Here is a 24,367-nt window from a genome sequence, read left to right as displayed (position 1 = left end):
TCGCCAGTGGGAAGAGGCAGGCTTACAGAATTAAAGGGGAATGAGTGCTTCGGCCAAACCAAGTCCTAAGTCCTCAGCGGCAGAAGAGACCTGGTTCCTTTAAGGTGGAACGAGGCGACTGTTTTTTAAAGGAGAAGTGGCCGAGTCGGCAGAGTATTGCCCAGCGGAACGGGCGGGGTGCCCGACTGTGCCTTTAAAGCCGGAGGGGCGGGAGGCGGAGCGGAGGCGGAGGGTGGAGGGAGTCGGCGCAAGATGGCGGCGGGAGGGGCCCAGGCTGCGGCTCTAGCGGCCGAGTGAGGGGCGGGGGGGGCCCGGGGGCGCGCGGCCCGGTAAGCGGGGACGCGCGGGGTTGGGGGGCACCTTCCGGGTGGGAGAGGAGGTCGAAGTAGCTCTTGGAGCGGAGCAGAGGGGGGCGGGGTCCGGTGTGGGCGGGGGTAGACAAGAGGCGGAGCCGGAGATGCCTCAGGGGGCGGGTCTTGAAATGGGGCGGGGCCAAAAGGGCTGGGGGCGGGTCTTGACGGGGACTAGGCTGGAGATAAGCGGGGGGCAAAAGGGGGCCTAGAGAGCCGAGGGGCCTAGCCTAAAGGGATTTGGGGAGAGGGTGGTTTTCCGTACCAGAGCAGACCTGCCCCCTCCCACGAAAAGGGTGCAAAACACCAAAAATGTAAATTTTGGAAAGTCAGGCCCTCAGGCAAATGGGAAATTCCCAGGAGAGGCATCCTACTCCCGAAGAACAGCTATTTCTCTAATCTCCAAGAAAAGAGCACTACATTTGGAGTCAGGACACCTGTGTTTGCTGGGGCTGGCACTTGCTGGCTTTGCGATCATAAATCTCTTAATCTTTCTTAGCCTCAGCTTTCTCATATGTCAGATGGAGTTCAGAGGAATATCTCCATCACAGTATCGTGGGGAGTTACTCAGATAATGGGTGTGAACGTGTTTCTAAACTGTAAAGGGTTGTTTCATTATGAGATGTTATCATTCTTCTCTTTTTTTCTTCCCAGAGACCCCCCCGGCCGCCCTCCTCCTTCCCTTGCTCCTGTGGCTGGGGGGGTACCCCCTCCCTCTACACCATGGAGCCATCTCCTCTGTCTCCAAGTGGGGCAGCTGTCCCTCTGCCTCTGACGCTGGCCCCGCCCCCACTACCCCTGCCTGCAGCTGCAGTGGTACATGTGTCCTTCCCTGAGGTAACCAGTGCCCTCCTGGAATCCCTCAATCAGCAGCGGCTACAAGGCCAGCTCTGCGATGTGTCCATCCGAGTGCAGGGCCGGGAGTTCAGGGCTCATCGTGCTGTCCTGGCTGCCTCCTCCCCTTACTTCCACGACCAGGTTCTGCTCAAGGGCATGACCTCCATCTCGCTGCCCAGCGTCATGGACCCAGGCGCCTTCGAGACTGTCTTGGCTTCAGCTTATACTGGCCGCCTCAGCATGGCTGCTGCTGACATTGTCAACTTCCTCACAGTGGGTTCTGTGCTCCAGATGTGGCACATTGTGGATAAATGCACTGAACTCCTTCGTGAAGGCCGGGCCTCGGCCACCAGTGCCACCATCACCACTGCTGCAGCCACCTCAGTCACTGTCCCTGGTGCTGGGGTCCCGTCAGGGAGTGGAGGCACCGTGGCCCCTGCCACCATGGGCTCTGTGCGTTCTCATGCCTCCAGTAGGGCCAGTGAGAATCAGTCCCCCAGCAGCAGCAACTACTTCAGCCCCCGAGAGTCCACTGATTTCTCATCTTCCTCCCAAGAGGCTTTTGCAGCTTCTGCAGTGGGCAGTGGGGAACGTCGAGGAGGTGGTCCTGTATTCCCAGCCCCTGTGGTTGGAAGTGGGGGAGCTACCTCTGGGAAGCTGCTGCTGGAGGCAGATGAACTGTGTGATGATGGTGGGGACGGGAGGGGTGCAGTGGTCCCTGGGTCTGGGCTCCGGCGGCCCACCTACGCACCCCCCAGCATCATGCCACAGAAACACTGGGTATATGTGAAACAGGGTAGAAACTGCCCAGCACCAGCATCCCTGGTTCCCCAAGACCAAGATCTAGAAGAGGATGAGGAGGAGGAAGACCTGGTGTTGACCTGTGAGGATGATGAAGATGAAGAGCTAGGGGGTGGCTCTGGGGTTCCAGCGGGAGGAGGACCTGAGTCTACCCTTAGCATAAGCGATGTCCGGACCCTGAGTGAGCCTCCAGACAAGGGAGAGGAGCAGGTCAATTTCTGTGAGTCCTCCAATGACTTTGGCCCATATGAGGGTGGGGGTCCTGGGGCAGGGCTTGATGAGTCAGGGGGGCCGACCCCTTCCTCCTATGCCCCTTCCCACCCACCCCGGCCCCTGCTTCCTGTGGACATGCAGGGCAACCAGATCCTAGTCTTCCCATCATCTTCATCCTCCTCCTCTTCACAGGCTCCAGGCCAGCCACCAGGGAACCAAGCTGAACACGGGGCAGTGGCCCTGGGGGGCACATCCGCAGGGGGCCTGGGCATGCAGGGTGGCTCTGTTGGGACCCCTGGAGGAACAGGCAGTGGGGATGGGAATAAGATCTTTCTGTGCCACTGCGGGAAGGCCTTCTCCCACAAGAGCATGCGTGATCGTCATGTGAACATGCACCTCAACCTGCGGCCCTTTGACTGCCCCGTGTGCAACAAAAAGTTCAAGATGAAGCACCACCTGACCGAGCACATGAAGACACACACAGGCCTCAAACCCTACGAGTGTGGCGTCTGCGCTAAGAAGTTCATGTGGCGAGACAGCTTCATGCGCCACCGAGGACACTGTGAGCGCAGGCACCGCCTGGGCGGGGGCGGACCCGGACCCGGACCCGGACCCGGACCCGGACTCGGGGGGCCCACCGGACCATTCGTGCCAATCAAGAGAGAGTCCCCCGGGGTGGGCGGGGGCAAGGGCGACGAGGCGAGTGGGACCGTGCCCCCCTCCAGCCGTCCGGTGTGGTCCCCACCCAGCGTCCACAAAGTGGAGATGGGCTTCAGTGGCGGCGGAGGAGCAACCTGAAGGGGTTGCTGAGGTAGCTTTCAGGGAAGAGGACATAGGGAGCACGAGTCAGGGCGCTGTGGCCCCTAGGTCATCTCCCACCACAACTAGTGTCTTCCTTGTATCTATGGACTTGTATATATTCTGGAAGGCGAAACACATTGCGCCATCGACCACCCCTTTCTACTCCTCAGTCCCGCCCCCTTAAAGTGTCCCCGGAACTAAACCCTTCCTTTCCCTCAGATGGGTCCACTGAAGCTCCAGAGGAGGGCGCATGTGGTGGGGGGAGGGAGAGGGCGCCTGTTGAGCATTCTGGAGTCACAGGGTCAAGGGTCAGGTGGTGTAGTCTGTACCTGAAGTCTGTGTTTGTGTTGTTGTGGGGACCAGGCCTTTGAGCCCCATCCTAGTCCTAGAACCCACTTCGCTCCTCCCCCAGGATGTGCCCCTTACTTCTACCCTAAAACCTCTTCCCCGTTCTTGGGGCCCTCAACTCTATTCTCTTTGGGGAGGGAGCGGAGACGGGGAGGGAGCGGAGACGGGGAGGGAGTAAGTCGTAGGAGTACAAGGTTTTTATTTTAAATCTTATTTTTTTTAAATGGTGATTAAAATATTTATTGGTCATTTCACTTGGCTTCACGACAACCCCTATGTGTTTGCTGGGGACCCGGCACAGGTGGGAGAAGGCGGAGTAGTGGTTCTCGAATGAGTGGATTCTACGGGGAGGAGACGGGAGGGGGAGCCTGGGGAGCGCTCTGGGACTCGGCGGTGCTGGGTAGTCCTGGCGGACGGGGCGCGACTGAGGTCCCCAGACCAGAGCTGGAGTGGATGTCCCGGGATCCCTTCCCCACCCGTGGGGGAAGCACCTGCCTCCTACGCGCCCTCACTTAACCAGAGCGGGGATTTCCGCGGCCCCTCCTGCTGGCCTTGTTTCGACAAAGTAAAAGTGAAAGCAGGAAGAGGAGGCTTCGGGGCTGAGGAGATCGCGGCGCCATGAAGGCCCTGTTCCTACTCCTCGCTCTGGCTTTGGGTGAGCGAACCCCGCGACTCTATGCCCTGGAACAGAACGGGAGAAGCGCGGGGAGGTGACCGGGTCCGCGCCCAATGCCGGGCGCGGGTGGGGAGAGGATCGGGTCACCTGAATTCCAAGCCGCCTCCTCACTCGCGCCCCTCTCCCCCAGGCCTGGGGACCACCGTCTCGGCGGGACCCGCGGTGATAGAGTGCTGGCTCGTGGAGGACGCAGGCGGGGGCCGCCTGTCCAAGAGACCCGCTGCATTGCTGCTGCGTCAGGGCCCAGGGAGACTACCTCCCCGGCCGGACCTCGACCCCGAGCTCTACCTCAAAGTGCATGGTGAGTCTTCCCGGACTCACCCCCAAGTCATTCGCCTCCACCGAAACGTTCTCCTCTTTAGGTCGTGCAGTCACCTCGGGCCTCGGTTTCCTCTTCTGTAAAATGAGTCTGGATTACCTTCAAATTTCTTCCTACGGGTAGCCTGTGCATTTGAAATTCCCTGGACGCTGCCCTTCCCACCCCTTTCTTGGCAGTGAGTCTACAGCTGCAACCCCCTTCTCCGTACTTGCAGACCCCGCGGGCGCCCTCCAGGCTGCTTTCAGGAGGTACCCCCGGAGCGCCCCCGCACCACACTGCGAGATGAGCCGCTACGTCCCGCTCCCCGCGTCGGCGAATTGGGCCAAGGACCTGTCCCCAGAGCAGAATTGCCCGCGGTCCCTGGACGGGACTTGGTTTATGGTCAGCATGTCCAGCCCGGTCCTCGGCGTTTCCAGCCTCCTGCGACCACAGTCCGAGCCTCAGCCTGAAAGTGCACCCATCACCATGGCAACAGGTAGCTGGGGAGGAGGAGTGGAAATGAATGGGAGGATTCTAAGAGTCACGGTCAACCCGCGACTGCTTTGTGGACTTGAGCGAGTCATTTCCCCTATCGGAGTTCAGTTTCCTTATTTGTAAAGCGAGTGGATTTGACTAAAAGGAAACAAGCTATTTCTACCGCTTCTTCTAGCCCTTGACCAGTTTTAAAAAACAACCCTTAAGGGTGGGGCTTCGTGGTGTTTCTAAAGGCGGAGCTTTGGAGAGAGGCGGGGTTTCCAGACACCAGACCTTGAGAAAGTTAAAGTTGTAAGGCAGCGCTTTTGGGAGGAGCTCAGAAGCGGGAACGTTGTTCTTCTCTCCACCCAGATCTGTGTCTTACTAGGCACCTCTTCCTTTGCGGTTCACCCTGTGTCAAAGCCAGACTGAGCCACACCTGCCCCAGACCGGTGCTGCCGCCGCCAGCAAAGCAAAGCCCTTGTGCTGTAGTGCGTTGACCTTCCTGACAGCCCATGCCCTATGGCGCGTGGGGATCCGCTGACTGTGGTCACCAAATGGTGCCCTCGAGTGGGCGAAAGGGATACAGCGGGAGACCAGATGGTCCCCTTTTCAAGGACCCCTTATTGCATTAGGCAACACAGTTAGAGACCCAGGGGTCCGGCAATTGGCCGGGCTGGGTCTCCGGGAGGGAGGGGGAGGACAAACCAAGAATGAGGAAGATCTGACAGGTATATCTGGGAGCTAACCCTGCTCGCAGAGGAGGTGGGAGGATATGAGTGGAGTCCTCAGCTTCCCTCAGTTTTGTGAGATTTTTATGTAAACAGCACAGCCTGACCATCAAGTCAACCCGTCTAACCATGCACCCTCCCTTCCCCAGTACCTCCTCCGTGACACCCTGCTCACTGAGCGAGAATCACCCGCGGGCCCAGGGAAACGGACTCAGTACCCACCCCACAATACTCACTTCTGCCTACACCTTCATTCTTACTCCCCATACCCCACCCTGGGCAGGGTCAGAAGCAAACTGCCTTTGGGTACAGTAGCTCTCTCCAGAGGCTACTGGCTTCACCGAGGTGGGGGTGAGAATGTCCTTTTCTCTCTGAGTCTGTTTTTCCAACTGTAAAATGTGGATGCTATTCCCCATCTGCCTTTCCGTTGTCCTGACTATCAAGGGAGATAGGTTGTTAATTTATTCACTGAGTCAATAAATATTTATTAGCATCAAGAACAAATTAGGGCCCGGTAGTTCTCAGTCCAAGCTGCAAATAAGAATCCTCTTGGAAGTTTCTAAAATATACTGAAACCTGGGTCCCACTTCGGGCAAGTTAAACCAGAATCTCTGGGATGGCCCTGGGCCCCTCAAGGATCACAAAAGTGATCAGATGTAGATCCTGCTCTCAAGAAGGTTCTTGGCCGATTTGTCATGGATAATTGTAGAGTAGAAAGCCACTTGGCCCTGAAAAAAGCTGCAGTCTGGGGAGTGCCCAGGACTTTGCATGTCACAGACCACTGGGGATAAAAACTAGCTGCAATGCTGTGTTCCTTTTCAAGCATTTCTGCTTGATAAGGGATGTAAAATTAAAAATAGAATCTTTTCAGGGTCACAGATCATTGATAATTTTGTTAATATACATTATTTATCAAATACTTGAAAATGTTTGTTAACAAATATACCTTATTAACATACTTTATGTGTATGATATTTAATTCTCATCATTCTTGTAAAACACTGTTATGGAAAGTTTCAAAGATACACTGAAGGAGAGAGAATAATGTAATGGACCCCCATATACCTATCACCCACTTGTATAGTTATTGCATTTTACAAAATTGTTTCACCTATCCTCCCCACAACCTTCTTTCCTTTTTTTTTTTTTTTGAAGTGTTTTAAAGAAGATCCCAGGCATCATATTATTTTACTCCTAAGTAATTCAGAAAGTATCTTAATTAAATAAGGACTTAAAAAAATCAATACCATTATCATACCTAACAAAACAAACAATAATTCCTTAATATTAATTTCCAGCCCTTATTAAAAATTTTCTAGTTGTCTCAATGATATTATTTTACAGTTTATTTGCAGTTTATTTGATTCAAATCAGAATCAAAACCAGGTCCATAAATTATATTTGGTTGTTGTATTTACTTGCACTGTCATAACAAAATGTCATAGACTGGGTCGCTTAAACAACAGACATTTATTTTCTCACAGTTCTGGAGACTAGAAGTCCAAGATCATGTCCAAGATCAAGGTGCTCGCAGGTTTGGTGTCCAATGAGAGCTCTCCCCTTATGTTTGTGTCCTCACAGAGGAAAGACAGAGAGCTCTAGTGTTTCTTTTCTTATAAGGGCACCAGCTCTATCAGATTGGGACCCTGCCTTTATGGCTTCATTTAAGCTTTCTTACCTCCTCACAGACCCTGTCTCCAATCCACATTGTGGATTAAGGCGTCAATATGTGAATTTGGGAAATGGGGAGATCACAGACCATGAAAGTTTTGTCTCTTAAATCTCTTTTATTATATAATTGCCCCCCCATGCTATTGATTTGTTATTTGTTCTATAGAATTTTCCACGTTCTATATTTTCCCAGTTGTTTCCTCACTGAGTCATTTCCCTTGTTCTTTTTCCTCTGTATTTCTTATAAATTGGTAGAGGCTTGACTAGATTTGAGTTTAAGTATTTTTCAGTAATACTTTATAATAGTTACTATCAGTCACTTTTTTTTTTTAACCTATACGAAACAAGCTGCAAAAACAGATAGAAATTTCCTTACTGTTCTGGCCCTGCTGTGTTTACACTTGTATTTTTATGGCGTCCAGTTTGTGGGCTTCAAGTCTAAAGTTTCTTCAATAACCCACCCATACTAAAGAGCACTGTTAGCTTAAGGGGTAAACTGTAAAACCTCTGGGTTTTGCTTATTGTTTATAACTATTCCAAAGTATGTTTCTGAGTTTTGATAAACTAAGTGACATTGCCTATTTTTTTTACTCTGATGAACAAAAACAATCCATGGTGTTGAGAAAAGTTTAACCTTGTACGCCTCAGAAACTAGGATTAAAAATCAATACACATGATCACAAGAGAAAAAAAATATTACTTCCACCTGGAGGACCCAGATATTTTGGGGAGGAAGTAACAGTGGAGCTGACCTTGAAGGACATGGAGTATTTAGATGTTTGGGAGGAAATGGGGAGGGACATTGAAACTGGAGGAACTTTATGACCAAAGCAAAGAAATGCCCATTGATTAGTTTCTGCCAGGAAAGGGATTCTATGTAGCTTGTTCTTAGGGTGCAAGAGAAGTCTGGAAAGGTGGGTTGGGAGTTAAATTATCAATTACCCTGAAAGCTGGCCTTCATTCATGAACTATCTGATGTTTTTTTTGTGTGTGAGCACTATTTTTCCAAAGAGTCTGTTATTTTACTTGATTCTTACCCCCCCCCCCTTTTTCCACCTCCCCCGCCCCACCCCCCACTCCGGTTCAAGCCCTTGTTTCTCAGTCTAGTTGTGTAGGACACAGCCCCCTGGCCCATGCTGGTGTTATGAGCCTTGCGCTCCTCCTGGCTGAGGCAGTCGGTCACTGGCTGCTCAGGGCAGCCCATGCCCACCTTGGCAGCCCAGCTCCAGGGAGAGCTGTTGTTCATAATCTTAGCTGTAGAGGGCGCAGCTCACTGGCTCATGTGGGAATGGAACTGGCGACCTTGGCGTTAAGAGCACAGCGCTCCAACCGCCTGAGCCACTGGGCGGGCCTGTGACTTATTCTTACAAAAGGTAGGCAAGGACCAGATCATTGGACTAATGAGGAAAATATAGATTCAACGATTTTCCCAAGATATCCAGTCGATGATGATGATGATGATAGTAATGAAAATAGTAACAACAGCTAACATTTATCAAGCATTTTCTATATGCCAGGTCCTGTTCTAAGCACTTTATAGGCATAATCTCACTTATTCTTCTCAGCAACCATAGGAATTACATACTGATATTATCCCCATGTCACACATGAAAAAGTCTGAGACTCAGAGCAGTTAGGTAACTTGCCCAAGGACACACATCTAGCTCCTTGAACTGCTGGTTTCCAAGGTAGCTGGGATTTTTAAATAGGCAGGTGACTGGATCAGACTTGTAGCCATACTGGCTACAGTGTGAAGGATGAATTGAAGGAGAGAGAGACTGAGGATGGGGAGACCAGAGAGGGGGCTATTGTAATTGTCCAAATGTACATTGATGAGAACTTGAGGTGGAAACATGTGAGATCTATTAGGATCTGGTGGGGCTAGTGCATAGCATGTTATAGTCGACCATTTACTCATCTGTCTCCCGTATTAACCTGTAAGCAATCTGAGGGCAGGCACTGCCCATCTTGTTCACTAGTCTGTCCTCTACTTTAAACATCCTAAGTGTTCCATAAATATTAGCTGAATGAATGAATTAGAGGAAGGAGTCTTGTGACTCCAAGTGTTCGCCTTTAGTGTCTGGGGGACGGGTGGTGATCATTCACCGAGGCAGGAAGGATGGGCTTTGGAACAGGGCGGGGGGCGTTGCTGAGATGCTGTCGACTTGGGCAGGCGCTTAGGTGTAATCACAGCAAAAGCTTTTGTAGACTTACTGTGTTCCAGATACTGTTCTAAGTGCCTTTCATACGTAGGTGTCTTTGTTATCTAGAACCAGGAACTGAATAAATCTGGGTAGTAAAAGGGATTAAATCATTTAACCCTCACTACAACCCCCTGAAATAGATACTATCACCGTGTTTACTAGAATATAAGACCCGGTCTTATATTAATTTTTGCTCCAGAAGACACATTAGAGCTGATGGTCCGGCTGGGTCTTATTTTGGGGGAAACAGAGCAGCATCATTGTTGTCTTTAAGAGATTAGGACGTGGAGCCATGGACAAGTGAAGCAACTGGCCCACGGCCACGTAAATAGCTTCGGAGCTGGGATTACCCGGCAGCCAGGCGCCAGGCCACGTTGCCTCATTAGAGAATAGAGGTCTGTGTTCAGGTCTAGGCCACAGCCAGAACCGTTCAGGGTCAGGAAATACCCTGCATGGCACCATAGGACCAACAATCAGAGTCATCGTCCTCACCAACAAACCAAGAGAGCCTCGCTCCTGTAAGGGTGGTGCATGGAGACCGCACTGGTTTGGGCTGTGGCAGAAGTGCACTCACATCCCGCTGTCCCCAGAGCTCGAGCGGGCTGTGTTCAGAGCAGCCTGCAAGGGCTATACCTGCAAGGGCTCCATTACCTCTAGACCTTTCTGCTCAGCCTCAGTTACACTGGCCCCACCCAGTCCCAGAACAGGCGATTTGCAGGGAGGGCTGGGAGATGGTGAGTCTCAGAAAAGGAGGTGTCCTCTGAGGGGTGGGTACATTGGACTTGAGTCCTCCCTATAACTCCATTTCTGTTTTTTTTTTTTTCTCCTTTCTTTCCTTCACACCCCTCCCACCCCCTGCTTTCCCCGTTTTCCCCAGTTGTGCTGACTGTCCTTACCCACACCCCCACCACTCGAGTCCAGCTGGGAAAAGACGCTCTGCTGGATTTGAGCTTTGCCTACATGCCCCCCACTCCAGAGGCCACTACGTCTCTGGCCCCAGGTCCCCCTCCCTTTGGGCTGGAGTGGCGACACCAGCACCAGGGTAAGGGGCAGCTGCTCCTGGCTGCAACTCCTGGGCTGGATGGGCAAATGCCTGCTGCCCGAGATGGGGCAGTGGCATTTGCTGCTTGGGATGATAATGAGCCATGGGGTCCATGGACCGGAAATGGGACCCTCTGGCTGCCTGCAGTGAGGCCCTTCCAGGAGGGCGCCTATCTGGCCACCATACACCTGCCATACCTGCAAGGGCAGGTCACCCTGGAGCTTGCTGTGCAGAGTGAGTTGGGGGACACGGATCCCCACGGGTAGAGGGTGGGCACTGCCATTATGGAGACACCATGATAGGGGAGGGATGGTGGAGAAGAGGATGTTGGGTGAGTGGGTAGAGATAGGTTTGGGTGTCTGGGAATCAGAAGGGCAATGGATGGAGGATCCCTGGGAATCGGGGGTTTTGGGACGAAGGTTCTCAAATCTGGGAATAGGGATCCCTGAAAACTGAGGCTTTGGCATGAAGATTCCTGTGATGCACCAATGGGGAGGTAGTGGGTTCCCCATCCTGAGAGAAGAAACCCAGACCCTCTTCAGTTTTGAAGAAGCCAAAGGACAAACAGGGTCTGAGGGAGGACAATGTGGATTGATTCACCCCATGCTCTTTTCCTACTCTCTTCCCAGAGCCCCCCAAAGTATCTCTGATGCCAACACCTCTTGTGTGGGCTGTCCCCGGGGAAGCACCCCCAGAGTTGCTCTGCCTCGTGTCCCATTTCTACCCCTCCGAGGGCCTGGAAGTGGAGTGGGAGCTCCGAGGTGGCCCAGAGGGCAGCTTTCAGAAGGCCCAGGGGAAGAGTTGGCTCTCAGCCTTGCGCCAACACTCCGATGGCTCTGTCAGTGTCTCCGGGCACCTGCAGCTGCCCCCGGTCACCTCTGCACAGCATGGGGTACGCTATGCCTGTCGTGTCCACCACCCCAGCCTGCCTGCCTTGGGGCGCAGTGCTGAAGTCACCTTGGAAGTGGCAGGTAAGAGCCAGGATTGAGAAGGGGGGTGGAGGGTACCTGAGAAGATACCCCAGAACTCACTCTTGTCTCTCCTACCCTCCAGGTCACTCTGGACCCTCCCTGGAGGATGGTGTAGGCCTCTTCCTGTCTGCTTTTCTGCTCCTGGGGCTCCTCAAGGCACTGGGCTGGGCAGGTGAGTGAGCCCCGCCCCCTCCACCTACAGACACTCCCTGCCTACTCCCAGAAGCCAGACAGCCATCCTGCCCTACCACTCCCCATCCCATCCCTTTCCATCTCTCTCCACAGGTGCCTACCTGTCTGCTTCCAAGGAGTCAAAGAAGGTAACAGCACTTCACCTTAGCCTTGTCTTTCCCTTCTCATTTCATGCCCTTCCCCCAACTCCTCACCCATGGAGGGAGGCTGCTGGCATGGTGGGCAGAACCTAGACTTGGAATTCACTCAGACTTGGGTTAAACCCTGCTGCCTTGAATATGCTACTTAACCAATACCTCAGTTTCCTTGGGTATAGGGATAACAGCACTGTCCAATAGAAATGTAATGCAAGCTTTGCGCAGTGGCAGTATCGTAGCCAATGAGGTTTATCCGAGGCGCGATTATTGCTAATAGAAATGTAATGCAACCACATCTGTAAATTTAAATAATCTAGTAGTCACATTCAAAAGGTATTGATGAAAGAAACGTCCAAACCTGTAGAGAATTTTTATGTTTATTTGAACCCAAACTGACAACAGTTACAGGGAAGCAAGATCTCAAATGCTCCATAGAATGAGTTTGCAGCTTCTTGTATGCACCTTAGGGAACTTAACGAAGGTTACAAGAAGGTGGGAGAAAGCAAGGTGGGAATTGGATTACAGGATAGTTAAAATTATTTGCTCTCTTAAGGGTGGTTACAGCTTATTTCAAAGGTGTGTTAACCTAGATGTACAGAAACAATGGACCGGGCTTGCTTAAGGCAAAGATAAATCTTTTACTAAAGAAGTTATAAACCTGGGCCGTGACTAACCATCATGACCTGCCCAGTTAGGAGCTTATTATGATCAGATCACTCTGTGAGGTTATTTTCCATAGCACCTCTTTTTCGTCCTGAAAAGTAAAAAAGAAACAAGTAAATTTAATATACTTTATTTCATCTAATATACCCAAAATACTATTTCAGCATGTAATCAATATAAGAAATTCTAGTGTTTTTTTTCCTAAGTCTTCAAAAACAGGTGTTTATTTTAAATTGTCAGCACTTCTGACTGGCCACATTTCAAATACTCAATAGACACATCAGGGTGGTAGCTGCCGCACTGGACAGTGGAGCCCTCAGAGGGCTGTTGGGAGGATTAAAGGAGATAGTGTATCTCCTTTGGAAGATGCAGGAGCAAAAAAACTCACCAGTGTCTGCCAGGCAAATAACACAGAAAATGTTAGCCCCATTCTTCTCCCACCCTCTGTACCCATGATGGTTCCTTTATCTCGGATTAACCATGAGCACTTCACCAAGCTTTCTAAAACCTCAAATTCCTGACCTCATTTTTACTTCTTTTCCAGAAAGTACAGTGAGGGTACTCAACACCACGCTGGGGAGCCACCATCATCTCTGGCCTGAGCTACTGTAGTAGCCCCCCCCCCCCCCCCCCAGTATGCCATCACCTGCTTCTGCTCCTTCCCATCTCTCTCCACTGAACAGCTGGAATGCTTTTTTTTCTCAAGACCCAAATCTACAGCATTCACGTTCTTAAGAGGTCTAGGGCAGTGGTTCTCAAAATATTTGATCTCAGGACATCTTAAAAATCAAGGACTCTAAAGAGATTTTGCTTATGTGGGCTATAAACTATTTATCATACTAGAACTTAAAACTGAGAAAAGTTTAAAGCAGAATACACAAGCACACATTCCACTAGCTCTGAGGGTGATGTCAGTACACATGTACCTTCTGGAAAACTTCACTGTACGCTTTTAAGAGAATGGGCGTGAAAAAGACAAATAACATCTTAGCAGTGTTATGAAAAGACTTAACTTTGTATATCTAGTGAAACAGTCTCAGGGACCTCCAGGGCAGGGACCACACTGGAAGAACCGGTGCTCTAGAGGCCAAATCCATTCTTGCTCTTGGAATATGCATTTCCGACGATGGAGCCACCGCTTCACCTCTTCAACCCCTCTCAGTGCTCATCACATGGACCGCTATTCCTCTCCTCCAGTGGCCTCCCACCCTCCCTTTGGGCCCCGGAACTCTGCTCCTTCGGCCTGGTTCGCCCTCCTCTCCTGGGCTCCAAACCAGGTCAGCCTCGTCATTCCCCTCAGACCACCGCGTGTCCCTCTTGTGCGGTTCAGCATGGTTGTATTTAAGTGATTGTGCGAGTCGTTGTTAAAGCCTGTCTCCCCTCCTGGACTCGCAGCTCCTCGAAAGCAAGAACGAACCTGTCTGTCTCCTGCTGTCTCCCCCGCGCCCGCAGCGGGCCTAGCGCCCACTGGAGGGCGCTCAGTGTAAGAAATTACATAATTTTTTTGGTCCTAAGTATTCAAAAACAGACGTGGGGTCAAATAAGTACAGGACGAAGGAAGCGGCGGCTCAACGGAGGGGCCGGGCGGTGGGCCAGACCGACAGGGGGAGCGAGCTGAATCCGATGGGAATAAAGTTGTGTTCCAGTGCTGCCAACGGGTGTCTCATTTGTACCCCAGGCTCCCCTTTCCAAGCACAATGACTCCACCAATTACCTCTGGTCCCTTCCAATTTCCCCGACCTCCCGGCGAAACCCAATCCCCCTGCGAAACAGTTTGGGGTCGGACGCCCGCTAGCACTAAGCTTTCCCTGGCGACCCAGGGAGCGGAGATCCCGGCCTCAAGTGCCGGAAGCCGCCGAGCGCCCACTCTGGAACCGGATGTAGCGGCTTCCTGCTCCGCCCCCTCGCCTAGCGGGAGGGCGGGTCCCGAGGGCTCTCCGCAAAACCCGGAGTGGATTTCGGGCCGATACGCGCGTGGGTGGGGTGGGGTGTGTAACCCCGCGGGGTGGAGTAACTGGGTCCTTCCACGCTAAAACGCGTACCGCGGGAGTTTCAGTCGTGTGGGGGGAGGGGAATGTCAAATTCTCCTGTCCTCCCCCGGAGCTGGGAACTAGAATCTTTATCCCAATTCAGTCGGGGTGACGTGGGCTCCAGGATCCCCGAGTCAGTGGGGCCGGAGGACAGCGGAGCTGGGGACCCGGGCTCCTGGGTCCTGGCCCCTGGCCCCGGGGCGTCCAGCACTCCCCTAGTCCGTGGGCCTGGCTCCTGTCCTCACTTCCTTCCCTTTTTGGCTCCTGCTCTCGGAGCGGGCGGACGTTGGGGGGAGCGGAAAGGGCGGGAGGGCCCGGGAGCCTGGCGGGGGGGTACAAGGGGGTGCGGAAAAGCCGGGGAGGGGACTCGGTCGGGGGCTGGAGACCGACAGGAACAGCTGCCCGGGACCCGCGCGCTGCCCCCACCCCTCCCGAGCAGGTCAGAGCCAGAGCACCTTGTGACCCTGCCCGTTCCCGTACTCGTGACCCCTTCATCCCCCCAAGTGCACTAAGGGCCCCCATTTTTCACCCCTGTGTTGCTACCCCCCCTCCCGCCTCCCTGCAGGACTCGTTACCTAGACAACTACCCGCGTCCCTCCCGACTCCCGGGCGCCCACCTGCCTCTCCACCCGCCTCCCCTCCTGTCTCTCCCCAGGCGCCCCCATGGCCCGACCCTGCTGACTCCCCTCGGCCATGCTCCCGCGGCCTCTGCGGCTGCTTTGGGACCCGAGTCCCCCCGGGGGAGTCGTGCTGAGCAGCTTCCGGAGCCGAGACCCCGAAGAAGGTGGGGACCCAGGTGGCCGAGGCGTGTGCGAGGGACAGGAGGAGGAGGAGGAGGAAGAAGAAGACGAGGTGAGCTGCAGGTGGTGGGAGGTTGGGGGATGTATTTCGGGGACTCCACCTTTCCGTGTCTGTGTCCCTACATCTCTTCTCCCCTGACTCAGTTATTTCCGCTCCTCTTGCTGGTGTCTGCCTTTCCCCCGGCTGCGGGGAGTCCTGGCGTTTCTGTGGTTCTTTGTGGCAGTGTGATTCAGGACCTGTCCGCAGGAACCTGCCCTATTACTACCAGGAGCGTCTGGCTGGCTGTCCTGCGGGTCTCTGGTCCTCTCCACCAGGGCCTGAGTGTGCCTTCCTCTCTGGGCTTAGTGTCTTGGTCCCTTGTTTTTGTTTGGCGGGGAGGGGTTTGTTTCCACAGTAACCGGCTCCGGTGACTCTGGGATTGGGGAGGGAACCCTTCGATTTCGTGACCCCTCCCCCTCTCCCTCTGGGCGCTGGGTGGAGGTGGGAAGCCAAGGTTCTTGGATCTTGGAGGGACGGTCCCAGGCTGAGCCGGGATGGTCACCTGTTTTCCTCCCGGACGAACAGTGGTGGCCAGGAGCAGGATTTGGGGCCTCAGGAAGGGCCTGAAGTTGGATTTGGGGCCCGGAGGCCCTGGGCTCTAGGGTCCAAGGGCTGGGTGAGGGCAGGGTGACTGGCAGGGCTGGTTTTTCGGGATTGGCTGGGGGAGGGGCTGGAGCCACGTGACTCTCAGAGTCTACCCCACCACCACCACACACACATACACACACACACATACACACACACACACACACATCTTCCCCACTTCCCCTTCTCCTTCCTGTACTGGCATCGGAGCCACCACCTTGAGGGGGCTCTCCAGGGACCAGGGACCAGGGGAAGGGGCTAAGGGGAAGGACTAACTCTCTGGGTTTTCCAGTTCCTTCTGGGGAGGGCGGAGCATGCGGCTGTGCCTGTGACTGAGGTTTCAGCTTCTCAAGGTCTCTGCCTCTAGCTTTCTGTCTGTCGCTTCCCTCTCCTACCCTCTGCACCTTGCTTCTCTGCTGGGTTGGGGTTCAGCTCTGGGGGGAAGGGGCTACAGTAATCTCCAGGATCAGGGTTTCTGCATTCCACCCACCCCTCCACTGCAACCCCCTCTACTCCACCGGGCCCTGAGGCGGCTTGGGTGGGGCTGTCTGAGCCCCAGTGGGGGAGACCTGGGGTCACCAGCCCACCCCACCCCTCGCACTCACTGGTACTGTCCCCTTCCGCCACAGGTGAGGGGTACAGAGGGAGGAGTAGGGCCTGGGAGTGAGGGCTGGGGGCAGTGGGTGGTAGTGTGGGCCTATCTGACCTCCCCTTCCTTATTTCTTCAGGCCCCTGTGTCTATCTGGGATGAGAAGGAGGATGGTGCCATCTTTACTGTCACAAGCCGCCAGTATCGGCCTCTTGATCCCTTGGTGAGATCATAACTTTGGCTTCTCACCTCTGACCCATCAACTCCAGAATGGCCAACTTTTAGGCCAAAGTGCTAGGTTGAAGGTCTGGAGACCTGGACTCTGCGGTGTGACTTAGGTCAAGTCTTTGGCCCTCTCTGAATTTTAACACAATGAGCCTGCATTATCTCCTGGAAGGGGGTTTCCCTAGAGATCTAGGGGCAGAGCTGAAGAAAGGGGTAGTGACTGACCTCTGTTTCCTCCAGGCCCCAACACCTCCCCCGCGTTCCTCCCGAAAGCTCCGAGCTGGCACTCTGGAGGCTCTGGTCAGACACCTGCTGGATGCCCGGACATCAGGGGCTGACGTGACCTTCACTGCAACCTTCCTGGCCACCCACCGGGCCTTCACCTCCACTTCTGCCCTGCTAGGGCTTATGGCTGACAGGTCAGGGTCAGAGGGACCAAGGGTCACAGAGGTGTCTGGACTTTCTAAAGCCAGAATATCCCACCAAAATAGTCAAAGCTACTGGGGGTTTGGAAAAAATGGACAGATAGAATCTTTCTCCCACCCCAGGCTGGAAGCCCTTGAAGTTCATCCTACTGATGAACTAGAGAGGACAAAAGGGTGAGTGACCCCTAATTCTTAACCTCGCAGGCCCCTCTGCCTGAGCTGCAGCTTGACATCTGACCCTTGGCTGATTCCTTTTCTCTCAGGGTAGCCATCTCTGTGCTGTCAACCTGGCTGGCCTCTCACCCTGAGGATTTTGGCTCTGAGGTCAAGGGTCAGCTTGACCGGCTTGAGAGCTTCTTGCTTCGGACAGGGTATGCAGCAGGGGAGGGTGTTGGGGGGGGCAGCGCTGACCTCATCCGCAACCTCCGGTCCCGGGTGGACCCCCAGACCCCCGACCTTCCTAAGCCCCTGGCCCTCCCCGGCGATCCCCCTGCTGACCCCACGGATGTCCTGGTGTTCCTCGCTGACCACTTGGCCGAACAGCTGACCCTGCTAGATGCGGTGAGACCCTGACCCCCATGCCCCCTGCCCCTTTACTAACCTTTCCCTGACTCCAGATCCTTTCCTTGCTTCCAACCCTTCATGATCCACTTCCCAGCCTCCTCTGTCTACCCAGTTTTGACTTTTCCCCTTTTCCCCTTGGTTGTAACCCTTCAAACCCTGTGCCCCTCTGGTTCCTTGGCCACCTGAGAGCTTCACACCCCTAATATTGGAAGGCTGACCTCTCTTGTCTATGAACTTTAACCTCTGACCTCTGCCCCACAGGAGCTGTTTCTTAATCTGATCCCCTCTCAGTGCCTGGGGGGCCTGTGGGGTCACAGAGACCGGCCGGGACATTCCCACCTCTGCCCATCTGTCCGAGCTACTGTCACACAGTTCAACAAGGTGGCAGGGGCAGTGGTCAGCTCTGTCCTGGGCGCTACTTCAACCGGAGAGGAGGCTGGGGAGGTGACCATACGGCCACTCCGTCCTCCCCAGAGGGCCCGGCTCCTGGAGAAGTGGATCCGAGTGGCAGAGGTAAGAGAGAGGATTAGCCCTGTCGGGGACCATGATGTGGAGAGAGGTCCCACAGCTTCGGCCTCCCTCTGTGACCCTCACAGGAGTGCCGTCTACTCCGAAACTTCTCTTCAGTTTATGCTGTTGTGTCAGCCCTGCAGTCCAGCCCCATCCACAGGCTTCGGGCAGCCTGGGGAGAAGCAGCCAGGTGGGCCAGATGGCACACTGGACTGGGTTGAGGGCTGGGAAAGGGGGGTGCCGAGCCAGGCCTGTCCTAATGCCTTCTGCCCTCCATTCCCCAGGGACAGCCTCAGGGTCTTCTCCAGCCTCTGCCAGATTTTCTCCGAGGAGGATAATTATTCCCAGAGCCGGGAGCTACTCCTGCAGGTGAGGCCGGTTCCCTGGTGTTCTTAGCCATCCCTGCTCCCCCGCCTGCCCCCATATCTCCTTGTTCTGTTACCCCCAGGAGGTGAAGGTGCGGCCCTCCCTGGAGCCAAATTCCAAGAAGGCCCTGAAGTCTGGCTCCCGTGGTGGGGTGAGTGCCTGGGGGAGGTTGTGAAGGACTGAGGAGTGTGTGTGGGGTGTCGTCTGAGGGACAGAAAAGGAAGGCACAGAGGGGTGAGGACAATTTGCTGTGTCTTCTGAGGCAATGGGATGGGAAAATGCAGAGGGATGGAGAGCCCTCAGGTCTCTGGCAGCGGTGTCTGACTCTGACCTCTGACCTCAGGGTGTGGTTCCCTACCTTGGCACCTTCTTGAAAGACCTGGTGATGCTGGATGCAGCCTCCAAGGATGAGCTGGAGGTCAGTGGTGTATGTGTTCATGTGTTCAGTGCAATGACGGAACAAATGGGCCTCGGGGTCAGACAGAACTCCCTCCTGAAAGCGGCTGCAGGACCCACCGGGACTTGAGCCAGAGTGCCGGGGTTTTGGTTCTGTTCCTTTGGCAAGTTGCTGAATCTCGTTGTGCCTTAATGATTTATAAATGGGAAACTACCCACAGGGTCTACATTAGTCTGTTATTATGAAGGTTAAGTGAATTAATATTTGACAAGTGCTTAGAACATGCCTGAAATGTAAGCATGTATGGAGTTTGTCAAATGAATACTGGGACCTTAGACAGGTTCGTAATCCTGTCTGAGCTCTAATATTCTCATCTGTAAAGTGGACATAATTTCTACCTGAGATACTCAATCTAGAAGGTAAGGTAGAGTGTTCAGGGAATGATAGATGGGAGGGGGTGAGGAAAGGGCAGGGGAGTTGGAGAGGCCCGGTCTCGTGTGTGCGCTGGATGCAGGTGTGCGAGAAGAGGGCATATCTCTCGGGAGGGCTGGGAATCTCACCCCACCCCTCTTATCCTTGCAGAATGGATATATCAATTTTGACAAGCGGAGGAAGGTGAGCAGACTGCCTGGGCTGGATGCTAGCTACCCCTAGCCATGTCCCAGGAAGGGGACGGACAGGGAGGGCAAGCCAGGGGCCCCTGGATTTTGGCTCCTATAGTCTGAGGGCCACTTCCTAGGAGTTTGCTGTCCTTTCTGAGCTGCGGCGGCTCCAGAATGAATGTCGTGGCTATGACCTCCGACCCGACCCCGATATCCAGCAGTGGCTACAGGGGCTCCGGCCACTGACAGAGGCCCAGAGGTGACTGGCTGGGTGAGGTTTGGACTTCAGGGCTCGGGCAGGCTGTAAGGCTCAGTGTGTCACAGCCTGACCTCTGCTCATTGTCCCTTTCCCTAGCCATCGAGTGTCCTGCGAGGTGGAGCCACCTGGAACCAGTGACTCTCCTGCCCCTCGAGTGCTTCGGCCAACACTGGTCATCTCGCAGTGGACAGAGTGAGGCAGTCGGTGGTTTGGGGGTAGTGTCTTGGGGACTTGCCTTCTTCCTCTGACCCTCCCCATCTCCTGCCACTCCAGGGTTCTGGGCTCTGTTGGGGGTCCCACCCCCCTTGTCTCTTGGGACCGGCCCAGTGTTGGGGGAGATGAGGCACCTGGAACCCCTGCGCCTCTGTTGACCCGGCTGGCCCAGGTGAGCTCTGCTCCTGACCTCTGACCTCAACACTGATCCTGATTCTGTGAATGTTTCTTCCTTGCCCTTCCTGCCTTCATGCTCGTCCCCGTGTTGTTTGTCCTCAGCACATGAAGTGGCCGTCTGTCTCATCCCTGGACTCCGCCCTGGAAAGCTCTCCTTCCCTGCAAAGTCCGGCTGGCCCCAGCCACCTGTCTCCCCCAGCTTCCTCCCCTAGGCCTTCTCGAGGTCACCGCCGCTCAGCCTCCTGTGGTTCCCCACTCAGTGGGGGTGCAGAAGGGACCTCCAGGGGGACTGCATATGGGGGCGCGGGGTCTGGGCCAGGGGCTTCCGACTGTGGAATCATCCGAGTCCAGATGGAGCTGGGGGAAGATGGCAGTGTCTACAAGAGCATCTTGGTGAGGGAGCTGTGGGCTGGGAGGTGGGAGTGAAGGATGGTGCCTTGTGGGACTATAGATGTTGTCTTAGGTTTAAATAGCCAAGTGGAAGATGATTCTAGTTTTAATTCTGACCTTTGGTTTTAGCGGCCATGTTTTATTTTGAAGGCTACTTTGCATTAGCTGCTGCACCTTGAACTTTTGGTGGCCATAGATTTTCAGGATGAACAGCAGTTTCCGTACAGTGAAGCAGCCTTATTTCACTGGGTACCATGTGGGGCTGGCCTGTGGAGTACAGGGAGCCACCATATTGGGTTTCTCTGTTCACTCTAAAGTGTTGGACACGGGTAACTTTGATTGGGGATCAGTGGCTGGGGTTGGAAGGATGGGAAGCAGAGGTCATTATGGCCAACTTATTCTTTTGGTCTCCTGTCCTGTCAGGTGACAAGCCAGGACAAGGCTCCAAGTGTCATCAGTCGTGTTCTTAAGAAAAACAATCGTGATTCTGCCGTGGCTTCGGAGTATGAGCTAGTGCAGCTGCTACCAGGGGAGCGAGGTCAGAGGCAGACTCGGGAGGAGACTGGTGCCCACCAGTGGGAATGCTTCCACATCTGGGTGGTTGTTGGGGGAACGACTGTTTGTGCCTGACACCTGCTCTCTGAACCTGCAGAGCTGACCATCCCACCCTCGGCCAATGTCTTCTACGCTATGGACAGAGCGTCACATGATTTCCTCCTGCGGCAGCGGCGAAGGGCTTCTTCTGCTTCATCGGGCCTTGCCAGTGGCCCCTCTGCCTCAGGAACCCCCCCAAGTGAGGGAGGAGGGGGCTCCTTTCCCAGGATCAAGGCCACAGGGAGGAAAATTGCCCGGGCACTGTTCTGAGGAGGAAGCTCTCTTGGCTCACAGAACTCTTGGTGACCATACCAGATGTGGGTAGCTGTGCTGAATGGTGGCAGTTATGTTGCATTGGGAAGAAATCCAGAATGGTGGCCAACCACCCTGGGGCAGTGAAGTGCCACTGGCTTATCAGACAGCCAAGAGATCCAGCCCTGTGGGAACTGGTCATCTTGGCAATCAAATTGGATACCTGTGTATACCTCCCCACTTTCCGTGAAAGCACCACATGGCTAGTGCTGGAAAAATGGGTCACCTTCTGATTCCTAGCCACATCCTAGCATGCCAGGGCCAACGGGAGGCCTAGAAGTAGGGGGAGAAGAAAAACCTAGAGGCTCTGAGCCCCAGGGAGCGGGATGGCAAGTAGATTCTAGTAGGAGTTCCTTTTCCTACTCTGGGAGTTCCTGTCACTGTGACAACACTAAGATAATAAACCAAAACACTACCTGAATTCTACTCCTGTCTTTGCAGTGTATATGAACTAGCTGTTGGGAGTGGGCTGGGGGGCTGGCTGAAGTTTAGATGCCATGGAACACAAAGGGGCCCAATGTTTCTATCCCCATGAAGAACTGAAAGTGAGGCGTTGGTGAAAACAGCTTCCTTACAATGGTTTATTCCTCCCTAGCAACGTCTCCATCCCTGGTCCTTTATTTGCTCTTATATTTTTCTCCTTAGTTGTCACGGATGCATGTCAAGTACTAGCCACCCAGTTTATCAGTCCCCTGGCTGCAAATTTGTAAGAAACAATTTTAGGACAGAGAAATGGAAGAATAACTTTGTGGGTAATGTCCAAACTTGGAGGACTTCCAACATCACAAAGCATGTGTTGGGATTTTAAATCAGTCTAAGCTACCTTCAAACAAATTCTAGGAAGAGAGACACTAAAAAGAACTAAGAGAGATGCCAGTACTATTTAGAGGATAAGAAATCATAGCAAGGAGGGTCACCACCTTTCATCCTGGGGGGGTCTCAGGTTAAAGAACGTGAGTTCTTCAATTAAATTGACCTTCCCAACAATTGTTGCATTGTAAATGGCCTCATGTTTCCTAAAGGGGCATGCCAACTATGATAAGGGAGAGTTAAGGGTTTTATATACAGACAAGAAGGAAGTTTGAGACATTTCAGAATTTAGTCTCAAGAAAGAAGAGTGCATTACTCTGCCAGGGATTCTAGTTGCAAGAATTTGGACCTGAGGGAGTAACTGGTGGTTTATATGTAAGGAGGAAGGGGCGGGGGGAATGGATGGAGATAATTATGACAGAAGTGGCTGGTCAGAAAACAGCCAGGTGTTTTCACATTTTATTGGCTATAATATAGACCCTAGAGCTGCCTTGGTCCCTCCCCTCCCCTCCCCCCACCACAGGGTCAGGCTTTCCCAGGAGCCCCTGCCTTTGCTGCCTGGGCCCGCTGAAACTCCTGCTGCAGCTGGGCAAGGGTCTCCCTCTGTTGCTCTGACTGCCGCTCCAGGTCCCGGAGCTGGGATTCATATCGCTTACTGACAAGAGACAAGAGAGACAAAAAAAACACCAAATAACAAGAAATTAGTGAGACTTACTGAGTGTGCTGAACACAAGAAAGAGATGTGTGGAAAACGTGCGATCCAGGGGAAGGAGAGGAAGTGGGACTAAAGGGGAAGGGGCTGGAGAAACTGGACAACCGGGCTACGTTGCCGAGTTCCTCTACAATGGTTCCTCAACACCCCTACTCCCGCGGTGTCAGGTGAATCACAGGGTGGTGGAACAAAGACTCACATTTCAGCTGTGATATAGTCCAGCCTCTTCCCCACTGTGGCTCGAGCCTCCCCCAGCTCCTGTTTGACCAGCACGGGGCCCAGAAGTTTAAAGACCACGTTGGACCCATCCAGCAGGGCCAGTTCCTGATGGAGGGGTGGGGCACATATCGTCAGAATCACTGTAGGTCGTACAGGTCCCTCTTCACCCCGCAAATTCCAATCTCTCACCTCCTTCACGATATTGTTTTCTGTTAGTTGTGCTTCAAGCTTCTGCCGCCCTGACATGGATTTACTCAAGTCTGGGGGAGGGGGCAGTGCGGGTGGGAGGAAAGACTTGATCAGAGACAGCAAATGTGCCACCCGACCCCTACAATTCTAGTCAGAAGAAAATGGAGCTGAGAAAGCAGACAAGGACGCGGGCGGCGGGTCGAGGGAGGGAAGGAGAATATTGAGGTGGGAAAGAAGCTGTACGCGGGGGCCCGGGTGGGCAGAAAACATGATCTTGGTATGGCTTTGGGTTCGGAGTGAGTGAAGGGATTGGGGCGAGACTACACCGACCGTGCTCCCTTACCCTTCTGTAGCTGTTGATATTTCTCCACTTCTCCCTGTAGCTTCTTCTGAATCAGCTCGGCCATGGCGGAGACGACAGCCTGCAGGAGCGGGCAAGGGGCGCTGGGTCTCACACGCTGGAAGGTACCCGAGCTCCCCTTAATGGTCTGGCCCGCGGAAATGACAGCACTCTAGCGAGGCAGCCTCTGGGGGCACCACAACCTCGCCCCGTCCGGATAGCGACTTGACCCAGGCCCCGGGGGGTGTTGGCTGAAACAAGACCCCAAACCCCTCAACCCAACCCTGCCCCACTCACGTTCTCCCTTCAGTATTCATAAACCCGGAAGCAAACAAAGAATACTGGGAAAAGATGGTGCCGGAAGCTGACTTTTGATGCATTTCGGGAATGGTAGTTCAGACAGCTTTAATGCCGCGTTCTGCTAAAATGCCCGGACTTGAAAAGTTTTAGGCAAGATGGGGAAACGAAACTGGAAAAAGAAACTGCACCGTTTCTTTGGCGCTGGCCCCGGACTTGCCTTTCTTGCGTTTCTCGCACACACGCTACCGCTGTGGGGGGCGGGGCCAAGGCCCGCTCCGCCTCTCGGTGGAGAGCGCGCCCTCTTTCAAGA

General features: G+C 53.8%; 4 protein-coding genes and 1 pseudogene across 8 annotated transcripts; 4 read left to right on the top strand and 1 right to left on the bottom strand.

The window, feature by feature from the left end:
* Positions 1–240: 240 nt before the first annotated feature.
* Positions 241–3,604, top strand: ZBTB22 (zinc finger and BTB domain containing 22). The gene is made up of 2 exons (XM_074332779.1): positions 241–329; positions 1,005–3,604. Exon 2 carries the CDS (start codon positions 1,074–1,076, stop codon positions 2,997–2,999), a length of 1,926 nt encoding a protein of 641 aa, XP_074188880.1. The 5' UTR covers positions 241–329; positions 1,005–1,073; the 3' UTR covers positions 3,000–3,604.
* Positions 3,605–3,866: 262 nt separating this feature from the next.
* On the top strand, positions 3,867–14,064 carry TAPBP (TAP binding protein). Its single transcript, XM_019738695.2, has 8 exons — positions 3,867–4,005; positions 4,157–4,327; positions 4,560–4,820; positions 10,282–10,680; positions 11,076–11,417; positions 11,500–11,589; positions 11,703–11,737; positions 12,954–14,064. Exons 1-8 carry the CDS (start codon positions 3,969–3,971, stop codon positions 12,963–12,965), a joined length of 1,347 nt encoding a protein of 448 aa, XP_019594254.2. The 5' UTR covers positions 3,867–3,968; the 3' UTR covers positions 12,966–14,064.
* On the top strand, positions 11,960–12,133 carry LOC141572018 (U4 spliceosomal RNA; annotated as a pseudogene).
* Positions 14,065–14,385: 321 nt separating the features above from the next.
* On the top strand, positions 14,386–21,913 carry RGL2 (ral guanine nucleotide dissociation stimulator like 2). Of its 3 annotated transcripts, XM_074332776.1 has the most exons (19): positions 14,601–14,878; positions 15,095–15,291; positions 16,157–16,217; positions 16,593–16,676; positions 16,919–17,097; positions 17,227–17,277; positions 17,367–17,664; positions 17,929–18,180; positions 18,264–18,367; positions 18,462–18,546; positions 18,626–18,694; positions 18,887–18,961; positions 19,523–19,555; positions 19,680–19,801; positions 19,898–19,993; positions 20,075–20,186; positions 20,294–20,584; positions 21,005–21,119; positions 21,234–21,913. In XM_074332776.1, the coding sequence occupies exons 5-19, from the start codon at positions 17,087–17,089 to the stop codon at positions 21,443–21,445; spliced, it is 1,926 nt and encodes a 641-aa protein (XP_074188877.1). In that variant the 5' UTR covers positions 14,601–14,878; positions 15,095–15,291; positions 16,157–16,217; positions 16,593–16,676; positions 16,919–17,086; the 3' UTR covers positions 21,446–21,913. The 3 variants fall into 3 exon arrangements, with proteins under 3 accessions (XP_019594233.1, XP_074188877.1, XP_074188878.1); XM_019738674.2 differs by lacking the exon at positions 16,157–16,217 and having other exon boundaries at positions 14,386–14,878; XM_074332777.1 differs by lacking the exons at positions 14,601–14,878; positions 15,095–15,291 and having other exon boundaries at positions 16,157–16,493.
* An 828-nt stretch (positions 21,914–22,741) lies between these two features.
* Positions 22,742–24,188, bottom strand: PFDN6 (prefoldin subunit 6). 3 transcript variants are annotated; one of them, XM_019738702.2, is made up of 5 exons: positions 24,055–24,188; positions 23,761–23,910; positions 23,418–23,488; positions 23,209–23,333; positions 22,742–22,952 (listed from the first exon to the last, which is right to left on the bottom strand). In XM_019738702.2, the coding sequence occupies exons 2-5, from the start codon at positions 23,822–23,824 to the stop codon at positions 22,823–22,825; spliced, it is 390 nt and encodes a 129-aa protein (XP_019594261.2). In that variant the 5' UTR covers positions 23,825–23,910; positions 24,055–24,188; the 3' UTR covers positions 22,742–22,822. The 3 variants fall into 3 exon arrangements, with proteins under 3 accessions (XP_019594261.2, XP_019594263.2, XP_074188882.1); XM_019738704.2 differs by having other exon boundaries at positions 23,761–23,839; positions 24,055–24,130; XM_074332781.1 differs by lacking the exon at positions 24,055–24,188 and having other exon boundaries at positions 23,761–23,967.
* Between the last annotated feature and the right edge of the window lie 179 nt (positions 24,189–24,367).

Source organism: Rhinolophus sinicus, linkage group LG05 (assembly GCF_036562045.2).
Source record: "Rhinolophus sinicus isolate RSC01 linkage group LG05, ASM3656204v1, whole genome shotgun sequence".
NCBI classification, from domain to species: domain Eukaryota; kingdom Metazoa; phylum Chordata; class Mammalia; order Chiroptera; family Rhinolophidae; genus Rhinolophus; species Rhinolophus sinicus.
This window is presented reverse-complemented; position numbering and strand designations above follow the sequence as displayed.